Source organism: Saccopteryx bilineata, chromosome 2, assembly GCF_036850765.1.
Source record: "Saccopteryx bilineata isolate mSacBil1 chromosome 2, mSacBil1_pri_phased_curated, whole genome shotgun sequence".
Lineage (NCBI taxonomy): Eukaryota > Metazoa > Chordata > Mammalia > Chiroptera > Emballonuridae > Saccopteryx > Saccopteryx bilineata.
Genome location: NC_089491.1, coordinates 372,099,697 through 372,118,977, shown reverse-complemented (window position 1 = coordinate 372,118,977; position 19,281 = coordinate 372,099,697). Strand labels below are relative to the sequence as shown.

The 19,281-nt window shown below is 45.6% G+C and overlaps 1 protein-coding gene across 1 annotated transcript; it reads left to right on the top strand.

Moving 5' to 3' along the window:
* The first annotated feature begins 13 nt into the window (after positions 1-13).
* On the top strand, positions 14-12,332 carry RUNDC1 (RUN domain containing 1). The gene is made up of 5 exons (XM_066263536.1): positions 14-535; positions 5,167-5,325; positions 7,911-8,109; positions 8,525-8,647; positions 10,214-12,332. The coding sequence occupies exons 1-5, from the start codon at positions 38-40 to the stop codon at positions 11,077-11,079; spliced, it is 1,845 nt and encodes a 614-aa protein (XP_066119633.1). The 5' UTR covers positions 14-37; the 3' UTR covers positions 11,080-12,332.
* Positions 12,333-19,281: the final 6,949 nt, after the last annotated feature.

Genomic DNA, 19,281 nt, shown 5'->3' with positions numbered 1-19,281 from the left:
GGGGGCGCGGTTGACGTGCAACGCTGTTTCCGGGAAGATGGCGGCTGTCGAAGTAGCTGCGGAACCGGTCAGGGTGGCGGCGGCCGTTGGACCAAAGGAGAGGGACGAAGAGGAGGAAGAAGAGGAGTCGCTGCCACCGTATGAGGCAGTGCGCTGGGCCCCGGTAGGGGCGGTGGCGGAGGCCGGGCCTGGGGCGACGCCGTTTTCCGAAGAGGCTCCTGCCGAGGAACCCGGCGCGACCCCTGGCTCCCCTCCCGACTCGCCTGGACGGACTCTGCGGCGGCTGCAGGCCGAGCGGCGGCGGTTGGACTCCGCATTGCTCGCGCTGTCCTCGCACTTCGCACAGGTGCAGTTCCGTTTGCGCCAGGTGGTGCGCGGAGCGCCGGCGGAGCAGCAGCGCCTCCTGCGCGAGCTCGAGGACTTCGCCTTCCGCGGCTGCCCTCACGTCCTGGGTTACGGGGAGCTCGAGGACCCCACCAGCGACGAGGTCGACGGGCCTCCGGGGGACCGGCCGCGGTTGCGGGGCGAGGACCAGGTGAGCAGCTGGATCCGGGCCCCGAGGGGTATGGGAATTGGGAGGGGTTGGGTAGATGGCGATGCTGACGAGGATGAAGGTAGCCGTGGTGAGAAGCCCACCTGTCTAGGTGAGTAGGTACGTCTGAGACAGGAAGATTGAGACAGGTGTGCGGACCGCTGAAGGGCTGGAGGACAGAGAGGCCTCGGAACCTGTGGTTAGAGGTGTCCACCGAAGGTGTGATGACGTGAAGGGCAGAGGAGCTGTGAGCGGAGAAAGTATTAAGAGGACGACAGAGCAACCACCCAAAGCAGTGCTGCTCCCGCTCACCTTGCGGTCACCTTATAAGTACCTAAGGCCTGGCACATTTGCTGATGGTGTCCCTCCCGTGGAGTTTGGGAAAATTGACTAGTGAAGGTCCAGTGAACTGGAAATCATGGATATACTCTGCCTGTGCCTTCGTGGAGTCTAGAGAATCTTTCATCTTTAGACTCTCTTGTCTGAGAGCTTTGGTGAAGAGCAGGGTATCTTAGTAATTAGATGCACAGCCCTGATTACATGAATTCTCTTTTGTTGGTATTTTGAAACTCCTTCCCCATCCTGCTTAATAACGAAGTATTCTAAAATGAAGTTCCTTTGGTAACTGACAAGATTCATGCAGTTAGCCTACATCAAGAAGTTATAAGAATCTGTATACCACACCAAGGGAACATTTCCTTACAGTCTTTGAATCTCTGGAAGTGTGCCATTGTAGGTAGGTGTTGAGGAGACTCGCTGTCTTTTCTCTATCTTTTTATTCCTCAAGTTACAACTCACATGTGGCTTTCTTCCCACTTAAATTGGGTTTAAACCAAGAAGACTTATCAGTAACAAATACCGAATTATTTTAATCTGAAATATTTCCAGTGCAATTATGTTTACTGTTCCATCCTTCTCTCCACATACCCCCAACTCCTTGCACAAACAAGGAGCAGCCACCTCTAATTGGCAGACTCAAGGAATAAAAAGGATAGAAAGAATTACTGTGGCCAGGTCCTGTTCAGGTGTGAGGCGCACTAAAAGTTCTGTGTAGGTTTGCTTTTATGACTGTTCATTTTAACTTTTGGAAACAGTACAACTTGGAAAAAAAGTGCTCAAAAATACCTAATAAGCAGTTGTAATTTTGTGTGCATGTACTAACATATGAACAGTTAGTGCCAGAGTGGGGGATATGTGTGATCCAAATGAATTACTTCTGATCAGTTCTTAATTTTTTTAAACCAGTATTTTATCTCACTTCATACTAGAAATTGTTATTTCCTGCCTTGCACCAGAGCTCATTGTTCTTTGAAACTTTCTCACATTCTTTGCTCACATTCTAATAAATAGCATACTAGAACTATTATGGCAAGTGACAAAGTTCAGCAGACATTCTCATGAAAACGGAATCAAGAATTATAGCTGGTTTCTTTCTTTCTTGGCTTCATATAGTTGACATACAATGAAAACACAAAGTTTACGCAGTTCTTGCTCCTTGGAAGTTAGACAGCTTCCTCTAGTCAGAATTCATTACAGTAGTCCCCCAGTGGATGGATAACTTGGATAGTACAGAACACATATATACTATGTTTTTTCCTATATATACACACCTATAATAAAGTTTAATTTATAAATTAGACACAATAAGATATTAACAATAATAACTAATAATAAAAGAGAATAATTATAACAATATACTGTAATAAATATTCTATGAATGATTTTAGAGCCACTATTAAGTAAAATAAGGGTTATCTGAACACAAGCTCTGTGATACCGCAACAGTCAATCTGATAACCAAAACAGCTATTAAGTGACTAATGAGTGAGTAGTGGATACCTGGATACTCTGGACCAGGAGTCTCCAAACTTTTTACACAGGGGGCCAGTTCACTGTCCCTCAGACTGTTGGAGGGCCGGACTATAAAAAAAACCTATGAACAAATCCCTATGCACACTGCACATATCTTATTTTAAAGTAAAAAAACAAAACGGGAACAAATACAATATTTAAAATAAAGAACAAGTAAATTTAAATCAACAAACTGACCAGTATTTCAATGGGAACTATGGGCCTGCTTTTGGCTAATAAGATGGTGGTGCCCCTTCTGGAAGTGCGGCAGGCCAGATAAATGGCCTCAGGGGGCCACATGTGGCCCGCGGGCCGTAGTTTGGGGACCCCTGCTCTGGACAAAGGGTTGATTCAGACTCAAGATTTCATAATGCTACTCAGAACAGTGTGCAGTTTAAAACTTTTGAATTGTTTATTTTGGGAATTTTCTATTTAATATTTTTGGATTTTGGTTGACTGCAGGTAACTGAAACCACAGAAGGCGAACCCTTGAATATGGGGGGGTAGAGGCTATTATTTTTGGAATGAGTCGTTCTGTACCTAATTCAGTAGCATGAAACAAATGTATTGAGAGCTTACCCTATGCTAGAAACTGTGCTGGGCCTTGAGGGTACAAGGTCAAAGCCCTTGCCTGTAAGGGGTTCATAGACAGGTGGAGACAGAGTCCTAAACAAATAATTATAATGTGACAGCAGCTAGAGTAGAAGTGTGTGCAAAATACAGTGGAGGAAGTGATCAGTTCTGCTTGGGGCAATCAAGGAAACCCTCTCGTAAAAGATAACTAGGTCTATACTAAGACAGGAAAAGGAACAGAATTTAAGAAAGCAACACTCAGAAAGGATTGGAGAGTGAGTATCCTGAGAAAAGCCTTGCTTTCATGTTGAATAAAGGTAAAGCAAGAGCATTGCTTTTAAAAGTAACTTTAACAAAACGTTAATTTGTTTTTTCATTTTTTTCTCTCTCTTAACCTTACTTCTGGAGGGCTTGGTAAGTACCATATTAAGATTAAATGTATTATCCTGTAGACTTCTAATTTAAAATGCAGCCTTATACCTGCATGATTTGCTGGGTTTGCTTTGTTTTGACATCAAGAAAGGCATGGGCCTGACCTGTGGTGGCGCAGTGGATAAAGTGTTGACCTGGAATGCTGAGGTCGCCGGTTCAAAACCCTGGGATTACCTGGTCAAGGCACATATGGGAGTTGATGCTTCCTGCTCCTCCCCTCTTCTCTCTCTCTCTCTCTCTCTCTCTCTCTCTCTCTCTCTCTCCTCCTTCTCTCCTCTCTAAAATGAATAAATAGCCTGACCACGCAGTGGCGCAGTGGATTGAGCATCAGACTGGGATGCAGAGGACCCAGGTTCGAGACCCCGAGGTCGCCAGCTTGAGTGCGGGCTCATCTGGTTTGAGCAAAATCCCACCAGCTTGAACCCAAGGTCACTGGCTCCAGCAAGCGATTACTCGGTCCGCTGTAAGGCCCACGGTCAAGGCACATATGAGAAAGCAATCTATGAACAACTAAGGTGTTGCAACGTGCAATGAAAACTAATGATTGATGCTTCTCATCTCACTTTGTTCCTGTCTGTCTGTCCCTCTCTGACTCACTCTCTGTCTCTGTAAAAAAAATAAAAAAATCTTAATTAAAATGAATAAATAAAGTCTTAAAAAAAAAAAAAGAAAGGCATGGGCCTGACCTGTGGTGGCACAGTGGATAAAGCATTGACCTGGAATTCTGACATTGCCAGTTCAAAACCCAGGGCCTGCTGGGTCAAGGCACATGAAGGAAGCAACTATGCAACTGTGAGCTGATGCTTCCTGCTCCTCCCCTGGCCTTTCTCTCTCTCTCTCTCTCTCTCTCTCTCTTTCACTCGCTCTCTCCTCTCTAAAATCAATAAAAAAGTAAATAAGAAAGAAAGGCATGGAAGAACCAATGTTTTTTTTGTTTGTTTTTGTTTGTGACAGAGACAGAAAGACAGAGAGAGGGACAAATAGGGACAGATAGACAGGAAGAGAGAGAGAGATGAGAAGCATCAGTTCTTCTTTCGTAGTTGTTCATTGATTGCTTTCTCATATATGCCTTGACTAGGGGGCTCCAGCTGGGCCAGTGACCCCTTGCTCAAGCCAGCAACCTTTGGGCTCAAGCCAGCGACCTGGGGTCCTATTTGTGATCCCATGTTCAAGCCAGAGACCCTGTGCTCAAGCTGGTGAGCCCACACTCAAGCCAGCGATCTTGGAGTTTTGAACCTGGGTCCTCTGCGTCCCAGGCCCTATCCACTGCTCTGCCACCTGGTCAGGCAGTCTGCATTTATTCTTTTGTTTTTGCAAATGTCTATAATACATTGGATGGGCTTTTGAACCAAAAAAAATGACTATGAGTTATAAAGCCTTTCTCTGTGTGCTTACCTCCAGATTCTGTGGAGTTGTTCTGTGGTAACTGGTTATGGAGGATGACATAACTAATTCCTGGGAGGCTGTATTGGCTAAGATAAATTGTCTCAATCTTGACTAGACCTTTTTGCGGGGGGACAATTTTAACAAAAGGTCCCATTCATATTCTATTTCAAATAAGGGACAAATACTTTCTTAAAGAAAACACACATTTAATACATTTTTCTGTATGAAATAGTTATTCTTATTTTTGAGCCTATATTATAAATTCCATATTTTGCTGGGATTATTTGGAAGCATTTTACATTTTGCCAGTCATTACTGGCTTGAGAGGATTCTTGATGTGCCCTGAATTTTCTTTTACCTATGAAATAAACCTAAGTATTTTCTCGTTGTAGAGTGAGCAGGAGAAACAGGAACGTCTGGAAACCCAAAGGGAGAAGCAGAAGGAACTGATACTGCAGCTCAAAACCCAACTAGATGACCTGGAAACATTTGCCTATCAAGAAGGGAATTATGATTCCCTGCCACAGTCTGTGGTCTTGGAAAGACAGCGGGTAAGTAGACACCAGTGGTGCCTCCACCACTACCTAATGTTACCCTGTTCCTTCCAGTGTTTATTCTTTTTCTTTTTTTGTGCGACAGAAACAGAGAGAGACAGAAAGAGGGACCTATAGGGACAGACAGACAGGAAGGGAGAGAGATGAGAAGCATTAATTCTTTGTTGCGGTACCTTAGTTGTTCATGGATTGCATTCTCATAGGTGCCTTGATGGGAGGGGGGGCTACAGCACAGCAAGTGACCCCTTGCTCAAGCCATGATCTTGGGCTCAAGCCAGCAACCTTTGGGCTCCCACCAGAAACCATGGGGTCATGTCTAGGATCCCATGCTCAAGCCAGCGACCCCCATGCTCAAGCTGGTGAGCCCGCGATAAAGCCAGATGAGCTTGCACGCTCAGTGTTTCAAACCTGGATCCTCCGCATCCCAGTCTGATGCTCTAGCCATTGCGCCACCGCCTGGTCAGGCATTCTTCCAGTGTTTATTCTTTCTTAGCTTGTTTGCCCTGGGTCTTACTGAGGATCCTTTTGCTGGCCCAAATCAAAGGAAAATTTTACTGTTACATGGTACCAGTCTTTATTCACATGTGGAAACAGATATTCCAAAGCTTTATGATATAATGGTTGAGCTCTATCTTTTTATTCGTTATTATTAATAATAATCTTAGTGCTATATAAGAATAACTAACACTTTCTTTCATTTTATCATTAAAACAGTTCTACTTGGGCACATCATACATTACTAGCTTTTTTCCCCACAACTAGTTGATAAATAAGCCAGAAATCCAGACTGACTTTACTGCTGTATTTATTTAAGAAACATGGGTAGACAGGTAAATCTGCTGGTAGAAAAAAAAAAAAACATGACCTGTGGCCATGCAGTTGATAAAGTGTTGACCTGGAATGCTGAGGTCGCTGGTTCAAAACCCAGGGTTTGCCCAGTCAAGGCACATATGGGAAGCAACTACTACAAGTTGGTGCTTCCTGTTCCCCCCACCCTCACCTTTCTCTTTCTCTCCTTTCTCTCCTCTCTCTGAAATCAATAAAATTCTAGAGAGAGAGAGAGAAAAGAAAGAAAGAAAATAAAAAAAAGGAATACAGCTACAGCCTTCCCTATGTTTGCCTCTCCTTGCGACGTGCTTGTTCCTCTGGTTGGGCTCCTAGATTTCATTGTTTCTAACAGTGTCACTGGGACATTATATTTTGTCTGGTTGGGCTCCTAGATTTCATTGTTTCTAACAGTGTCACCGGGACATTATATTTTGTCTGTACTGTACCTTGATGTTTTTGTTTGTTTAATTTTTTTAGAAGTTTATTGCCCTGACCGGATAGCTTGGTTGGTTAGAGCATCTTTCCAAAGCATAGAAGTTGCTGGTTTGATCCACATACAGGAACAGATGTTCTTGTCTCTCTCCTGCTCTCTGCCTTCCTCTCTCTAAAATCAATAAAATAAACGTTTTAAAAAAACAGCAGTATCAATGTTAGCATTTTTAAGATTATTTATTAATTTATAGAGAGAGGAAGGGAGAGAGAGAGACAGAAATATCAGTCTGTTGCAGTATGTGTTCTAACCAGGGATTGAAATCACAACCTTTGTGTATCAGGACAACACTCTAACTGAGCTATCCAGCCAGGGCTGTACCTTGATATTTGTAAAGGGTTTTTTTTAGTTACCTAAAGTAGGATAAGAAGGAATAAGAAAGATTAGAAACTAAGAAAAACCTCATACTTAGCTTCCTCCGAGGTCTCCAAGCAGCTATGAGTTGGTGCTTTGCACTCCTCCCTCTCCCACCCTGCCACTCTCTAAAATCAATAAATAAGTATTTATTCTCTTGGAAACCTTGGAGGAAGCTAAGTATGAGGCTTTTTGGATCATCAGCCACTGTGGTTATTCACACTGTTGGTCACCTGAGTGAAAGTTGCCTAGCCCGGTAGAACATTTGCAGTGAGAGGAGCCATTTCTGTCAGAGAGAAACCAAAGTTTCTTGTTACTTGCAGAGAAATAAAGGGTCTGTCCTTACCTTGATTGGTATTTGCATAATTTCTCTCACAAATTTGGGAGTTCTCTGAGTTTGATTTTGTATTTTTGGTTTTGGTTTGGTTTTGTTATTTTTTGAGAGAGAGAGACAGGAAGGGAGAGCGATAAGTATTAACTCATAGTTCGGTCATCTTAGTTGTTCATTGATTCTTATATGTGCCTTGATGTCGGTAGGGAACCTCAAGCTAATAAGCCAGTGACCCCTTGCTCAAGCCAGCAACCTTGGCCTCAAGTCATTGACCTTGGGTTTCAAGCCAGCAACCTTTGGGCTCAAGCTAGCAACCTAGGGATCATGTTAATGATCTTGTACTCAAGCTGGCGACCCCACATTAAGCTGGATGAGCCTTTGCTCAAGCTAGCGACCTCAAGTTTTCAAACCTGGGACCTCAGCATCCCAGGTCGATGCTTTATCCACTGCGTCACCACTGGTCAGGCTCTGTATCTTTGATTTCTTTTTAAAGGTAGGAGGTGTACTGTAAAGATTCTCCTTCCTAACCCTCTTCCTGAAAATTCCAAAGGGTGTGCTCATTGCTTGTGGTCTTGACAGATGATCATAGATGAGCTAATAAAGAAACTGGACATGAATCTGAATGAGGACATCAGTTCACTGTCCACTGAAGAGCTTCGGCAGCGTGTGGACGCAGCTGTGGCTCAGATCGTGAACCCAGCCCGAGTGAAGGAACAGTTGGTTGAGCAGCTGAAAACCCAGATCCGAGACCTCGAGATGTTTATCAACTTCATCCAAGGTTAGAGGAGGGTGGACAGATGTTGTGATATTTTATGTATATAATACCTAAAGATGCCAATCTTGTACTGTTTAAGAGGTTTGATCGCTTAGTAAGGGAGCCAACGTGGTGGAGTAGAACAGAGTGGACTTTAGAACCAGACAGCTGAAATTCCAGCTCTGTCATTTACTGGCTTCATGTCATTGGGCAGGTTCCTAATCTCTTTAGTCCCACTCTCCTCACCCATAAAATGATTCATGCTTCCTTCACTCAGCAAATATTTATTGAGCCAACTACTATATGCCAACACCATTCTAAACAATAAAATATGTTTGTAAGTCTTGTCATGTAGTAGGTACTAGTAAATATTCTTCTTTTAAAAATCTGTTATCAAGGGGCTAAAGAAGTATCTTCTCTTTGTAACTTCTGCTTACAGATGAAGTTGGAAGCCCATTGCAGACAGTTAATGGGCACTGTGAGTGCAAGGCCAGTGGGAAGACAGGAAACGGCTCCACCAGAACTGGCAGCAGCAGACTGCCTCCAGGAAACAGCAAACAATGTAAGTACGCCTCCAGATTATGCAAATCTATAGAGACAGAAAGTAAATTAACCTGACCTGTGGTGGCACAGTGGATAAGGCATCGACCTGGACTGCTGAGATTGCTGGTTTGAAATTCCAGGCTTACCCGGTCAAGGCACATATAAAAGCAGCTATGAGTTGGTGCTTCCCACTTCTCCCTCTCCCATCCCTGCCTCTCTCTAAAGTCAATAAATAAAATATTTTTTTAAAAAGGTAAAGTGCCTGACCAGGCGGTGGTGCAGTGGATAGAGCGTAGGACTGGGATGCCGAGGACCCATGTTCGAGACCCTGAGGTCGCCAGTTTGAGCGCGGGCTCATCTGGTTTGAGCAAAGCTCACCAGCTTAGACCCAAGGTCGCTGGCTCGAGCAAGGGGTTACTCGGTCTGCTGAAGGCCCATGGTCAAGGCACATATGAGAAAGCAATCAATGAACAACTAAGGTGTCACAACGAAAAACTGATGATTGATGCTTCTCATCTTTCTCTGTTCCTGTCTGTCTATCCCTATCTATCCCTCTCTCTGTCTCTGTAAAAAACAAACAAACAAACAAACAAAAAAAAAAACGGTAAAGTAGTGGTTGCCTAGGGCTTAGGGGGTTGCAAAGAAGTGGGAGATGGTGCCTGACCTGTGGTGGCACAGTGGATAAAGCGTCGACCTGGAATGCTGAGGTTGCTGGTTCAAAACCCTGGGCCTGAGCCCTGGCCGGTTGGCTCAGCGGTAGAGCGTCGGCCTAGCGTGCGGAGGACCCGGGTTCGATTCCCGGCCAGGGCACACAGGAGAAGCGCCCATTTGCTTCTCCACCCCTCCGCCGCGCTTTCCTCTCTGTCTCTCTCTTCCCCTCCCACAGCCAAGGCTCCATTGGAGCAAAGATGGCCCGGGCGCTGGGGATGGCTCTGTGGCCTCTGCCTCAGGCGCTAGAGTGGCTCTGGTCGCAACATGGCGACGCCCAGGATGGGCAGAGCATCGCCCCCTGGTGGGCAGAGCATCGCCCCTGGTGGGCGTGCCGGGTGGATCCCGGCCGGGCGCATGCGGGAGTCTGTCTGACTGTCTCTCCCTGTTTCCAGCTTCAGAAAAATGAAAAAAAAAAAAAAAAAAAACCCTGGGCCTGCCCGGTCAAGGCATATGTGGGAGTTGATGCTTCCTGCTCCTACCCCCTTTCTTTCTCTCTCTCTCTTCTCTAAAATGAATAAATAAAAATTAAAAAAAAAAAAGAAGTGGGAGATGGGAAATGCTGATAGTACAGAGTTTATTTTTGAGATGGTGGTTGCACAACTCCGTAAATATACTGAAACCACTGAATTGTACACTTTAAATTGGTGAATTATACGGTATGTGAATTATGTTTCAATATAGCTATTATTAACCAAAAAAGGGGAAGTTCGGTGGCATTCTTAACTAAAAAAAGTAAATCCAGTGACATTCTGGGTGGCTCTTGGCCTTATATGGGACCCATTAAAAGCAAAGCTTGATCTCGACTGGTGACTTGTTGAATGTACCTTCGTGCCATTATTGCCCTAACTGGTGAGTCATTGTGTTTTCTAAACAGCAAAGGCAGAAGACGTGAAGAGAGCTCGGGAGACAGGGCTGCAGCTAATGCGGCGGGCGCTGGCAGTGCTCCAGATCTTCACTGTTAGCCAGTTTGGTTGTGCCACGGGCCAGATCCCGCAAACCCTGTGGCCAAGGGGCCAGGCCGACAGGGACTACTCTCCCTTACTAAAGAGGCTGGAGACGTCCGTAGACAGAGTGAAGCAGCTAGCCTTACGGCACCAGCCACACGGCCATGTCATCACCTCTGCCAACCTCCAGGACCTCTCTCTGGGGGGCAAGGACGAGCTGACCACAGCTGTGCGAAAGGAGCTGACAGTGGCCATGCGGGACCTGCTGGCCCACGGGCTGTATGCCTCCTCACCAGGGATGAGCCTTGTCATGGCCCCCATTGCTTGTTTGCTGCCAGCCTTCTCCTCAGCCCCCGAGGCCATGCACCCCTGGGAGCTCTTTGTAAAGTACTACCATGCTAAGAACGGCCGCGCTTATGTGGACTCCCCAGCCCGGAAGCTCTCCCAGTCCTTTGCCCTGCCTGTTATGGGAGACACTGTTTTGACCCCTAAGCAGAGCCTACTGACAGCCATCCACCTTGTGCTGACGGAGCACGACCCTTTCAAGCGCAGTGCAGACTCCGAGTTGAAAGCCTTGGTGTGCATGGCGCTGAATGAGCAGCGTCTCGTGTCCTGGGTAAACCTCATCTGCAAGTCAGGGTCGCTCATTGAGCCCCACTACCAGCCCTGGAGCTACATGGCACACACAGGTTTTGAGAGTGCCCTCAACCTGCTCAGTCGCCTTAGCAGCCTCAAGTTCAGCCTCCCTGTAGACCTGGCTGTGCGCCAGCTCAAGAACATCAAGGATGCCTTTTGATGAGTGCCCTGGTCGTACCCTAGCACCTTGCTGAGCAAAGGCAGATGGTTAGTCTTCTAAGATAGGAGGAGGAAGGGTTGAAGATGTTTTCCCTAGCCAAATGACTGTACCTGGCATCTCAGAAAGAAATTCTGGAGACCCTCTTATTTAAAGGTTCTTCCCTGGTATGTAACGACAGTGTACATACGGTACATATACTTCAGTTGACGTAAAAGAAACTGGCCATGGTGCACAGTTAATGCACCAACTCCTCGTGCCAGGTCTGAATTTTAGAAAATACAGATTTCTCTAACCATTCTTTTTATGATGGTGAGTGACAACATGAGTGAGTTTTTGGTCCTGGAAAACATTTGACTTGAGGCTCCTATTAGCCAAGTTGGGAGCCAAGGTCAGGGGAGGCTGTGTATATTCATTCCTTAGCTCCCTCTAGAACTAGGAAAGGAATATTCTGAGAACAGCATTTATAAGGGAGTTAACCACAAGTTAATTTTAATATGAGCCCTTTTTCACATAGAGACCACCTTGTTAAGGTGGTCTTCTTTTCACTGCACAGACCATGGAGAGGGTTGCTTATAAGGAATGACAGCTATTGTCTGGTACCATGTCCTCTGTCAAGTAACTTTCCTCTGAGTACCTCCCATCGAGACACTTGACAGTCTTCTCAGAAGTAGATTTGTTAGAGGTATATTCTCAAGAGAACCCTTGCCAGAGTCAGGTGTGTATAGGAAAGCACATCAGTGACCAGCAGCAACTCCTTCCTGGGTTGTGACTCCACTTGTCCTGGAGGCTGGATGATGAAGGACGTCTGATCATGTGATAAGTACTACAGGGACGGTGGGAACTATGGCAGATCGCTGTTGATAGACGGGGCCGAGCACTTCATTGTAACACTGACCTCAGCGGTCCTATTTGGTCCTCAGTACTTGATCCTTCTTCTTTCATATTTGTCATTCAGCCTGCATTCTGCTCCAGGACCGACCAAAGATGGGCAAAGTGTATTACTTTCTAGAAAACCAAATGGGCTCCCAACACTGCTGGATCAGCATTGTTTCATGTGTTAAATTGTTGGCTAAACTTTTATGTCTGCACTATTACGTAGTGCATTTTAACTTAATTTTTATCCAGCAATGTGTTATTTAAGATGTATTGTTGAGAATTCATTAGAATTAGTTCTCCTGTGTGACTCAGAATAAATGTAAAATGTAAAAATGATATATCTGTGGTTGCTAATAAAACCTAGTATTTTCTGTAGGTTCTCTGTAAAGTGCTTAGAGACCCCTAGCTTTGATTTGTAAGTCTGTCTGAGCATTATTAGCCCATCTGATCCAGTTCATTTTCTAGAGCTGTGTCTGGCTCTTGGCCTTTCTGCCTCTTCTCTCACCCTAGCCAGCAGTCCCATCCCTAAAGCAGATGTCACTTTTGGAAATTGGTACTTTTAAACCCATTTGTCTGGATATCACTTAGGGTGGGTAATAACTGCCATAACCATATGGCATAGCCCTGCATCATCCCGGTATTTTTCTAATCCTCAAAAACTAATTTGTATTAAGGCTTTGTGTTAGCATGATAGGAAACATCTTTGTGTCATCCTAATTTATTTCTCACTACTTGTAAGGCAGGACACTGCTATCCCTATTTACAGCCGAGGAAACAACTGCAGGAAGGTTAAATATTTTGTCCAGGTTTACAGGATGAAAGTTGGGATTTGAACTCGAGTTGCCTGAATCCACATCCTGTGGTCTTTACTCTCGATAACATTACCTCATTGTACCATGATGCTTCTAGATCTTTTGTTCCTCTCTCTCCTCTAGCCACCCCCTCACACTACCATCACTTCAGGGAAAAGAGGGTATTTTCCACAGACCTGGCAGAAATTTCAGCTGCCAAAGGAATACGCTGCAGGGAGATGGGCAGACAGCCATTGCTCTGCCAAGTTCTTCATGAAACAAAGATGTATAGAGACAGAGACAATCCCAGCATTCAAATATCTGCTAGTCTCTGATACCATCTGCATTATAATTGAGGACAGAGCTCCACCCTTGGCTTGGGATGAGGCAGACAAGACAAGGGTGGAGAGGAGGAACAGTCAGCCCAGGACTAAGGATATGCAAGTATAGAATGAAAGCCATGGATATGTAGTCAATGAAAGTACAGGGTCTGTTGTCAAGGTTTTTCAGGTGCTGTGCATATATTCATTATTGAGTGCCTACCAATTGCCTGGGCCAGGCTAGATGCTGAGGAAAGAGAAAACATACTCCACATACTCCCTGTCTTCAAGAAACACACAACTAAGGAGATACCAAGCCAAATAAAAATTTGCATAGCTTGTTAAAACACAAATTTCTGGGTCCCCTCCCCAGAATGTGTGATTCAATAGCTCTGGAGTAGGGCCTGAAAATTTGCACATCTTACAAGTTCCCAGGTTTTTTTGCTGCTACTGTCAGGGAACCATATGAGAGCCACTGATCTAAACCAACTAAGGTAAGTTCTATAATGGGTCGGGAACCTATGGCTTGTGTGTCAGATGTGGCTCTTTTGATGGCTGCATCTGGCTCGCAGACAAATATTTAATAAAAAAAATAACGTTAGCCTGACCAGGTGGTGGCGCAGTGGATAGAGCATTGGACTGGGATGCGGAAGGACCCAGGTTCGAGACCCCGAGGTCGCCAGCTTGAGCGCGGGCTCATCTGGCTTGAGCAAAGAGCTCACCAGCTTGGACCCAAGGTCGCTGGCTCCAGCAGGGGGTTACTCGGTCTGCTGAAGGCCCACGGTCAAGGCACATGTGAGAAAGCAATCAATGAACAACTAAGAAGTCGCAACACGCAACGAGAAACTGATGATTGATGCTTCTCATCTCTCTTCGTTCCTGTCTGTCTGTCCCTGTCTATCTCTGCCTCTGTAAAAAAAAAATAATAATAACGTTAAAAATATAAAACATTTTGCCTGACCTGTGGTGGCACAGTGGATAAAGCGTCGACCTGGAAATGCTGAGGTTGCCGGTTCGAAACCCTGGGCTTGCCTGGTCAAGGCACATATGTGAGTTGATGCTTTCAGCTCCTCCCCCCTTCTCTCTCCTCTCTCTCCCTCTCTGTCTCTATGTCTCTCACTCTCTCTCCTCTCTAAAAATGAATAAATAAATAAATATCATGACATAATAAAATGGCTGTTGTTTAAAAAAAAACATTTATTTAAAAATATATATATATAAAAATATATATATATATTTCATGTTTTACAATCCATTTCCTACCACTTATGTTCATGGTTGCAGGTGGCTGGAGCCAATCACTGCTGTCCTCCAGGACAACACCAAATTTTTATTGGATAATGCATAACGTACATGGGTCGTTGTGTGGCTCTCATGGAATTACATTTTGTTTTTTATTTATTTTTTTTTTTACAGATAGAGTCAGAGAGAGGGATAGATAGGGACAGACAGACAAGAACAGAGAGAGATGAGAAGCATCAATCATCAGTTTTTCGTTGAGACACCTTAGTTGTTCATTGATTGCTTTCTCATATGTGCCTTGACCGTGGGCCTTCAGCAGACGGAGTAACCCCTTGCTCGAGCCAGAGACCTTGGATCCAAGCTGATGAGCTTTTGCTTGAACCAGATGAGCCCATGCTCAAACTGGTGACCTTGGGGTCTCAAACCTGGGTCCTCTGCATCCCAGTCCGATGCTCTATCCACTGCGCCACTGCCTGGTCAGGCTTATTTATTTTATTTATTTATTTATTTTGTATTTTTCTGAAGTTGGAAATGGGGAGGCAGTCAGACAGACTCCCGCATGCGCCCGACCAGGATCCACTCAGCACGCCCACCAGGGGGCGATGCTTTGCCCATCTGGGGCATCGCTCTGTTGCAACCAGAGCCATTCTAGCGCCTGAGGCAGAGGTCACAAAGCCATCCTCAGCGCCCGGGCCAACTTTGCTCCAATGGAGCCCTGGCTTCGGGAGGGGAAGAGAGAGATGGAGAGGGGGAGGGGTGGAGAAGCAGATGGGCGCCTCTCCTGTGTGCCCTGGTTGGGAATCGAACCCGGGACTCCACGCCAGGCCAATGCTCTACCACTGAGCAAACCGGCCAGGGCAAGAATTACATTCTAAAATATGTGGCGTTGTCTGACCAGGTGGTGGCGCAGTGGGTAGAGCAATGGACTGGGATGCTGGGGACCCAGGTTTGAGACCCCGAGGTCGCCAGCTTGAGCGCAGGCTCATCTGGTTTGAGCACAAGCTCACCAGCTTGGACCCAAGGTCGCTGGCTCCAGCAAGGGGTTACTCAGTCTGCTGAAGGCCCACGGTCAAGGCACATGAGAAAGCAATCAATGAACAACCAAGGTGTCAAAATGCGCAATGAAAAACTAATGATTGATGCTTCTCATCACTCCGTTCCTGTCTGTCTGTCCCTGTCTATTCCTCTCTCTGACTCTGTCTCTGTAAAAAAATTTTTTTTTTTAAATGTGGCGTTCATGGCTCTCTCAGCCAAAAAGGTTCCTGACCCCTGTTCTATAACAAAGGTAAGTATGGATTGGATTGTTGAGGAAACAGAGAAGGAAGAGATTGATTCTGCCTGAGAGAATTCTGAAGTTGCTTTTGTGTAGGATAAATAGGATTTTGCCTGGCTACAGTGAAGAGAATAAAGATGTGGAACAACCTGAGTGAGGACCCCAGGGCTCAGAAGAGGATGGATTTTTGAGTAGGTGAGCTGGATGGAACACAAGGGGTACAGGAAGCGTATGAAGGAGTCAGAAACTTATGCTGAAGGAAAGGTAGAAAGGAAAGTAGAGTTCAAACTGGTGCAGAGAGCCAACAAAGTATTTCAAGCAGGTAAGTGGTGGACTTGAGAGTTGTATTTAGAGAAGTTTCTCAAAATAAGATCTACACATTGTATGGCTCCACTCCAGACCTGAATTGAAATCTCTTGAGTTAGGGATGCATCTTTAATCAGCAACCCAAACAATTCTGACCCATATAAAAGTTTGAGGAGGGACTAGAGAAGAAAAAGAACTGAGGCTACATCAGTTAGGGAGCAGGTGAAAGAGGACAAAAAAAGACTTGAAAGACAAGGGAAAATTCACAAGGTCTAGTTACTAATTTGATGTGGAGAGTGTTCATGTTCATTTGTGAGAAGAGTCCAAGGTTTGGGTTCTATTTCCCAAGGGAGCAACAGCAAAAGTAGCAGAAGCAGATGAGGAAGCTGGGAGAAGTCCATGGAAGTGAAAATGGACAGGGTAGTATATTAAAGTGGAAAAAGCACTTGGTTTGGGAATGGAGAGACTTTGCTCTGTGTCACCAACTCTGACTTTGCTGCTATAAAACTGCCATTTTTTCATTTTTTTTCTTAAGTGAGAAGCAGGGAGGCAGACAGACTGCCACATGTGCCCCAACTGGGATCCACCCAGCAGGCCCCCTATGTGGCAATGGTCTGCCCATGTGGGGCCATTGCTCAGCAACTGAGCTTTTTTTTTTTTTTGTATTTTTCTGAAGCTGGAAACGGGGAGAGACAGACAGACTCCGCATGCGCCCGGGATCCACCCGGCACGCCCACCAGGGGGTGATGCTCCACCCCCCCCAGGGCGTGGCTCTGCCGCTACCGAGCCACTCCAGCGCCTGGGGCAGAGGCCAAGGAGCCATCCCCAGCGCCCAGGCCATCCTTGCTCCAATGGAGCCTGGGCTGCGGGAGGGGAAGAGAGAGACAGAGAGGAAGGAGGGGTGGAGAAGCAAATGGGCGCTTCTCCTATGTGCCCTGGCCGGGAATCGATCCCAGGTCCCCCGCACGCCAGGCCGACGCTCTACCGCTGAGCCCACCTGCCAGGGCCAAGCTCTTTTTAGTGCCTGAGGCAATGCCATGGAGCCATCCTCAGCACTCCAGGCCAACTTGCTCCAATTGAGCCATGACTGTGGGAGGTGAAGAGAGAGCTAGAGAAAGAGAAGGGAGAGAGAGGGGGGTAGAGAAGCAGATGGTCACTTTTCCTGTGTGCTCTGACCAGGAATTGTACCTGGGATACCACATGCCAGCTGACACTCTACCACTGAGCCAACCATCAAGGGCCTAAAACTGTCATTTTTGGAAGGGCAGAGTAGGTGATCTCTGAAGTCCTTTCCAACTCTAAAATGTCATATTCCAAATTAAAGTAGAAAATAGTTTAATTGAACGTAGAAATATAAGTACACAATTAGAGTGATAAACCATTGGAATGGGGTCCTGGAAATACACATATTCTTTAACTTTTTTTTTTTTTTAGAGTTTATTCCTTTTTAGAGAGAGAGAACAGGGGGAGGGGCAGGCAGCATCAACTCCCATATGTGCCTTGACCAGGCAAGCCCAGGGTTTTGAACCAGTGACCCCAGCATTCCAAGTTGATGTTTTATCCACTGCACCACCACAGGTCAGGCAGAATGGGGGCCTGGAAGAACCTGAAGAAGAGGATTAATGAAACCCTCACTGGTGCCACATCTTGCCCAAGACCAATACTATAGATCAGGGGTCCTCAAACTACGGCCCACAGGCCACATGCGGCCCCCTGAGGCCATTTATCCGGCCCCTGCCGCACTTCTGGAAGGGGCACCTCTTTCATTGGTGGTCAGTGAGAGGAGCACATTGACCATTTCGTTAGCCAAAAGCAGGTCCATAGTTCCCATTGAAATACTGGTCAGTTTGTTGATTTAAATTTACTTGTTCTTTATTTTAAATATTGTATTTGTTCCTTTTTTTTTTTTTTACTTTAAAATAAGATATGTGCAGTGTGCATAGGGATTTGTTCATAGTTTTTTTTATAGTCCAGCCCTCCAACGGTCTGAGGGACAGTGAACTGGCCCCCTGTGTAAAAAGTTTGGGGACCCCTGCTATAGATTTTCAGTATTCAGATGAGCAAAAATTATAAGATGAGCAGCTTCTCTTTCTTTTGAACTCTGAACACCTAAAGAACCATCTAAAAATACTTCCAGTGAGTGATGGAAAATATAGCTTGAGAGCCAACTAGACCTGAATTCATACCTAGATTTGGGCCCTGGCTGGTTGGCTCAGTGGTAGAGCATTGGCCCAGCGTGTGGATGTCTTGGGTTTGATTCCTGGTCACGGCACACAGGAGAAGCACTTATCTGCTTCTCCCCCGCCTTCCCCTCTCACTTCTCTCTCTGTCTCTCTTCCCCTCCTGCAGCCATGACTCCATTAGAGGGAGTTGGCCTGGGCACTGAGGATGGCTCCATAGCCTTGGCCTCAGGCGCTAAAAAGAGCTCAGTTGCTGAGCTACGTCTAGTGGACTTGCCGGGTGGGTCCCAGTCAAGCACATGCTGTCTCTGCCTCCCTCTCATTGAATAATAATAATAAACCTAGATTTGAATCCCATCTTTGCTATTAATTAGGCTCAATCCAAATAGGTAATTTATCCTTTCTGAATCGGTTTCCTCATGTCTGAATGGAAAGAAAATATCCAAGGTGCAGAGTTGTGAGGATTAAATAGGCTGTCGCCTTACCTAAAGTGCCTGACAGCATAATTGCTCAATATGGCGACAGGGGACAGGGTAAACAGTGTAGGTTCAGGACGCTAGAATCGGTGTCCCACTTCCACTACTTTATTAGCTGTGGACTTTGGGCAAATTACTTAATTTCCCTAAGCCACAGTTTTTTCAACTGTAGAATGGTGATAATAGTACCTATCTCCTTGTATTGTTAGGAGGATCAAATGAGATAACATACATACGTAAATAGATTAACTTGATTTAGCACAGGGTTAGCAGCTGTTATCACCATCATCGTTCTTCACCTCCTTCTCTGCTTATTCTAGTCTGTAGTATCTATAACAATACAATACTCTAATGTTGGGGACAAATACCTTTGTTTGGTTGGTGTTCGTTTCTCCCTCTTTATGCCTAACAACAGTTCACACAGTAGTCACTAAAGAAATGCTCTATTTTGTTCCCTGATTCTTCCAAGGCAAAAAAAAGTAAATTTCAAACTGTGTCCCCTCCTAGCGTCAGAAAAAGGAGTTACAATCAAGGGAACAACAGAGCAGCTGAATCAAAAGGATAATACTAGCATACAAGCCTTCCTTGCTCTTCCATCTGTACGCAGAAGACGGCACTCGCAACTCTTTTCTCACGCTGGCTCTGTTAATAAAGTTTAATTTGAATAAATGAGCAGCCAAGCCCTGCTTTCCCCATAGGAGCTTCTTCCGCCAGCAACGCAGAGTCTGGGCGCCTAGC

Excerpts from the sequence above, each read along its gene's own strand:
- RUNDC1 (XM_066263536.1), top strand. The coding sequence starts at position 38 with ATGGCGGCTGTCGAAGTAGCTGCGGAACCGGTCAGGGTGGCGGCGGCC. Across the intron at positions 5,326-7,910 it reads TGGTCTTGGAAAGACAGCGG|ATGATCATAGATGAGCTAAT; the intron begins GTAAGTAGACAC and ends TGGTCTTGACAG. Across the intron at positions 8,648-10,213 it reads TCCAGGAAACAGCAAACAAT|CAAAGGCAGAAGACGTGAAG; the intron begins GTAAGTACGCCT and ends TTTTCTAAACAG.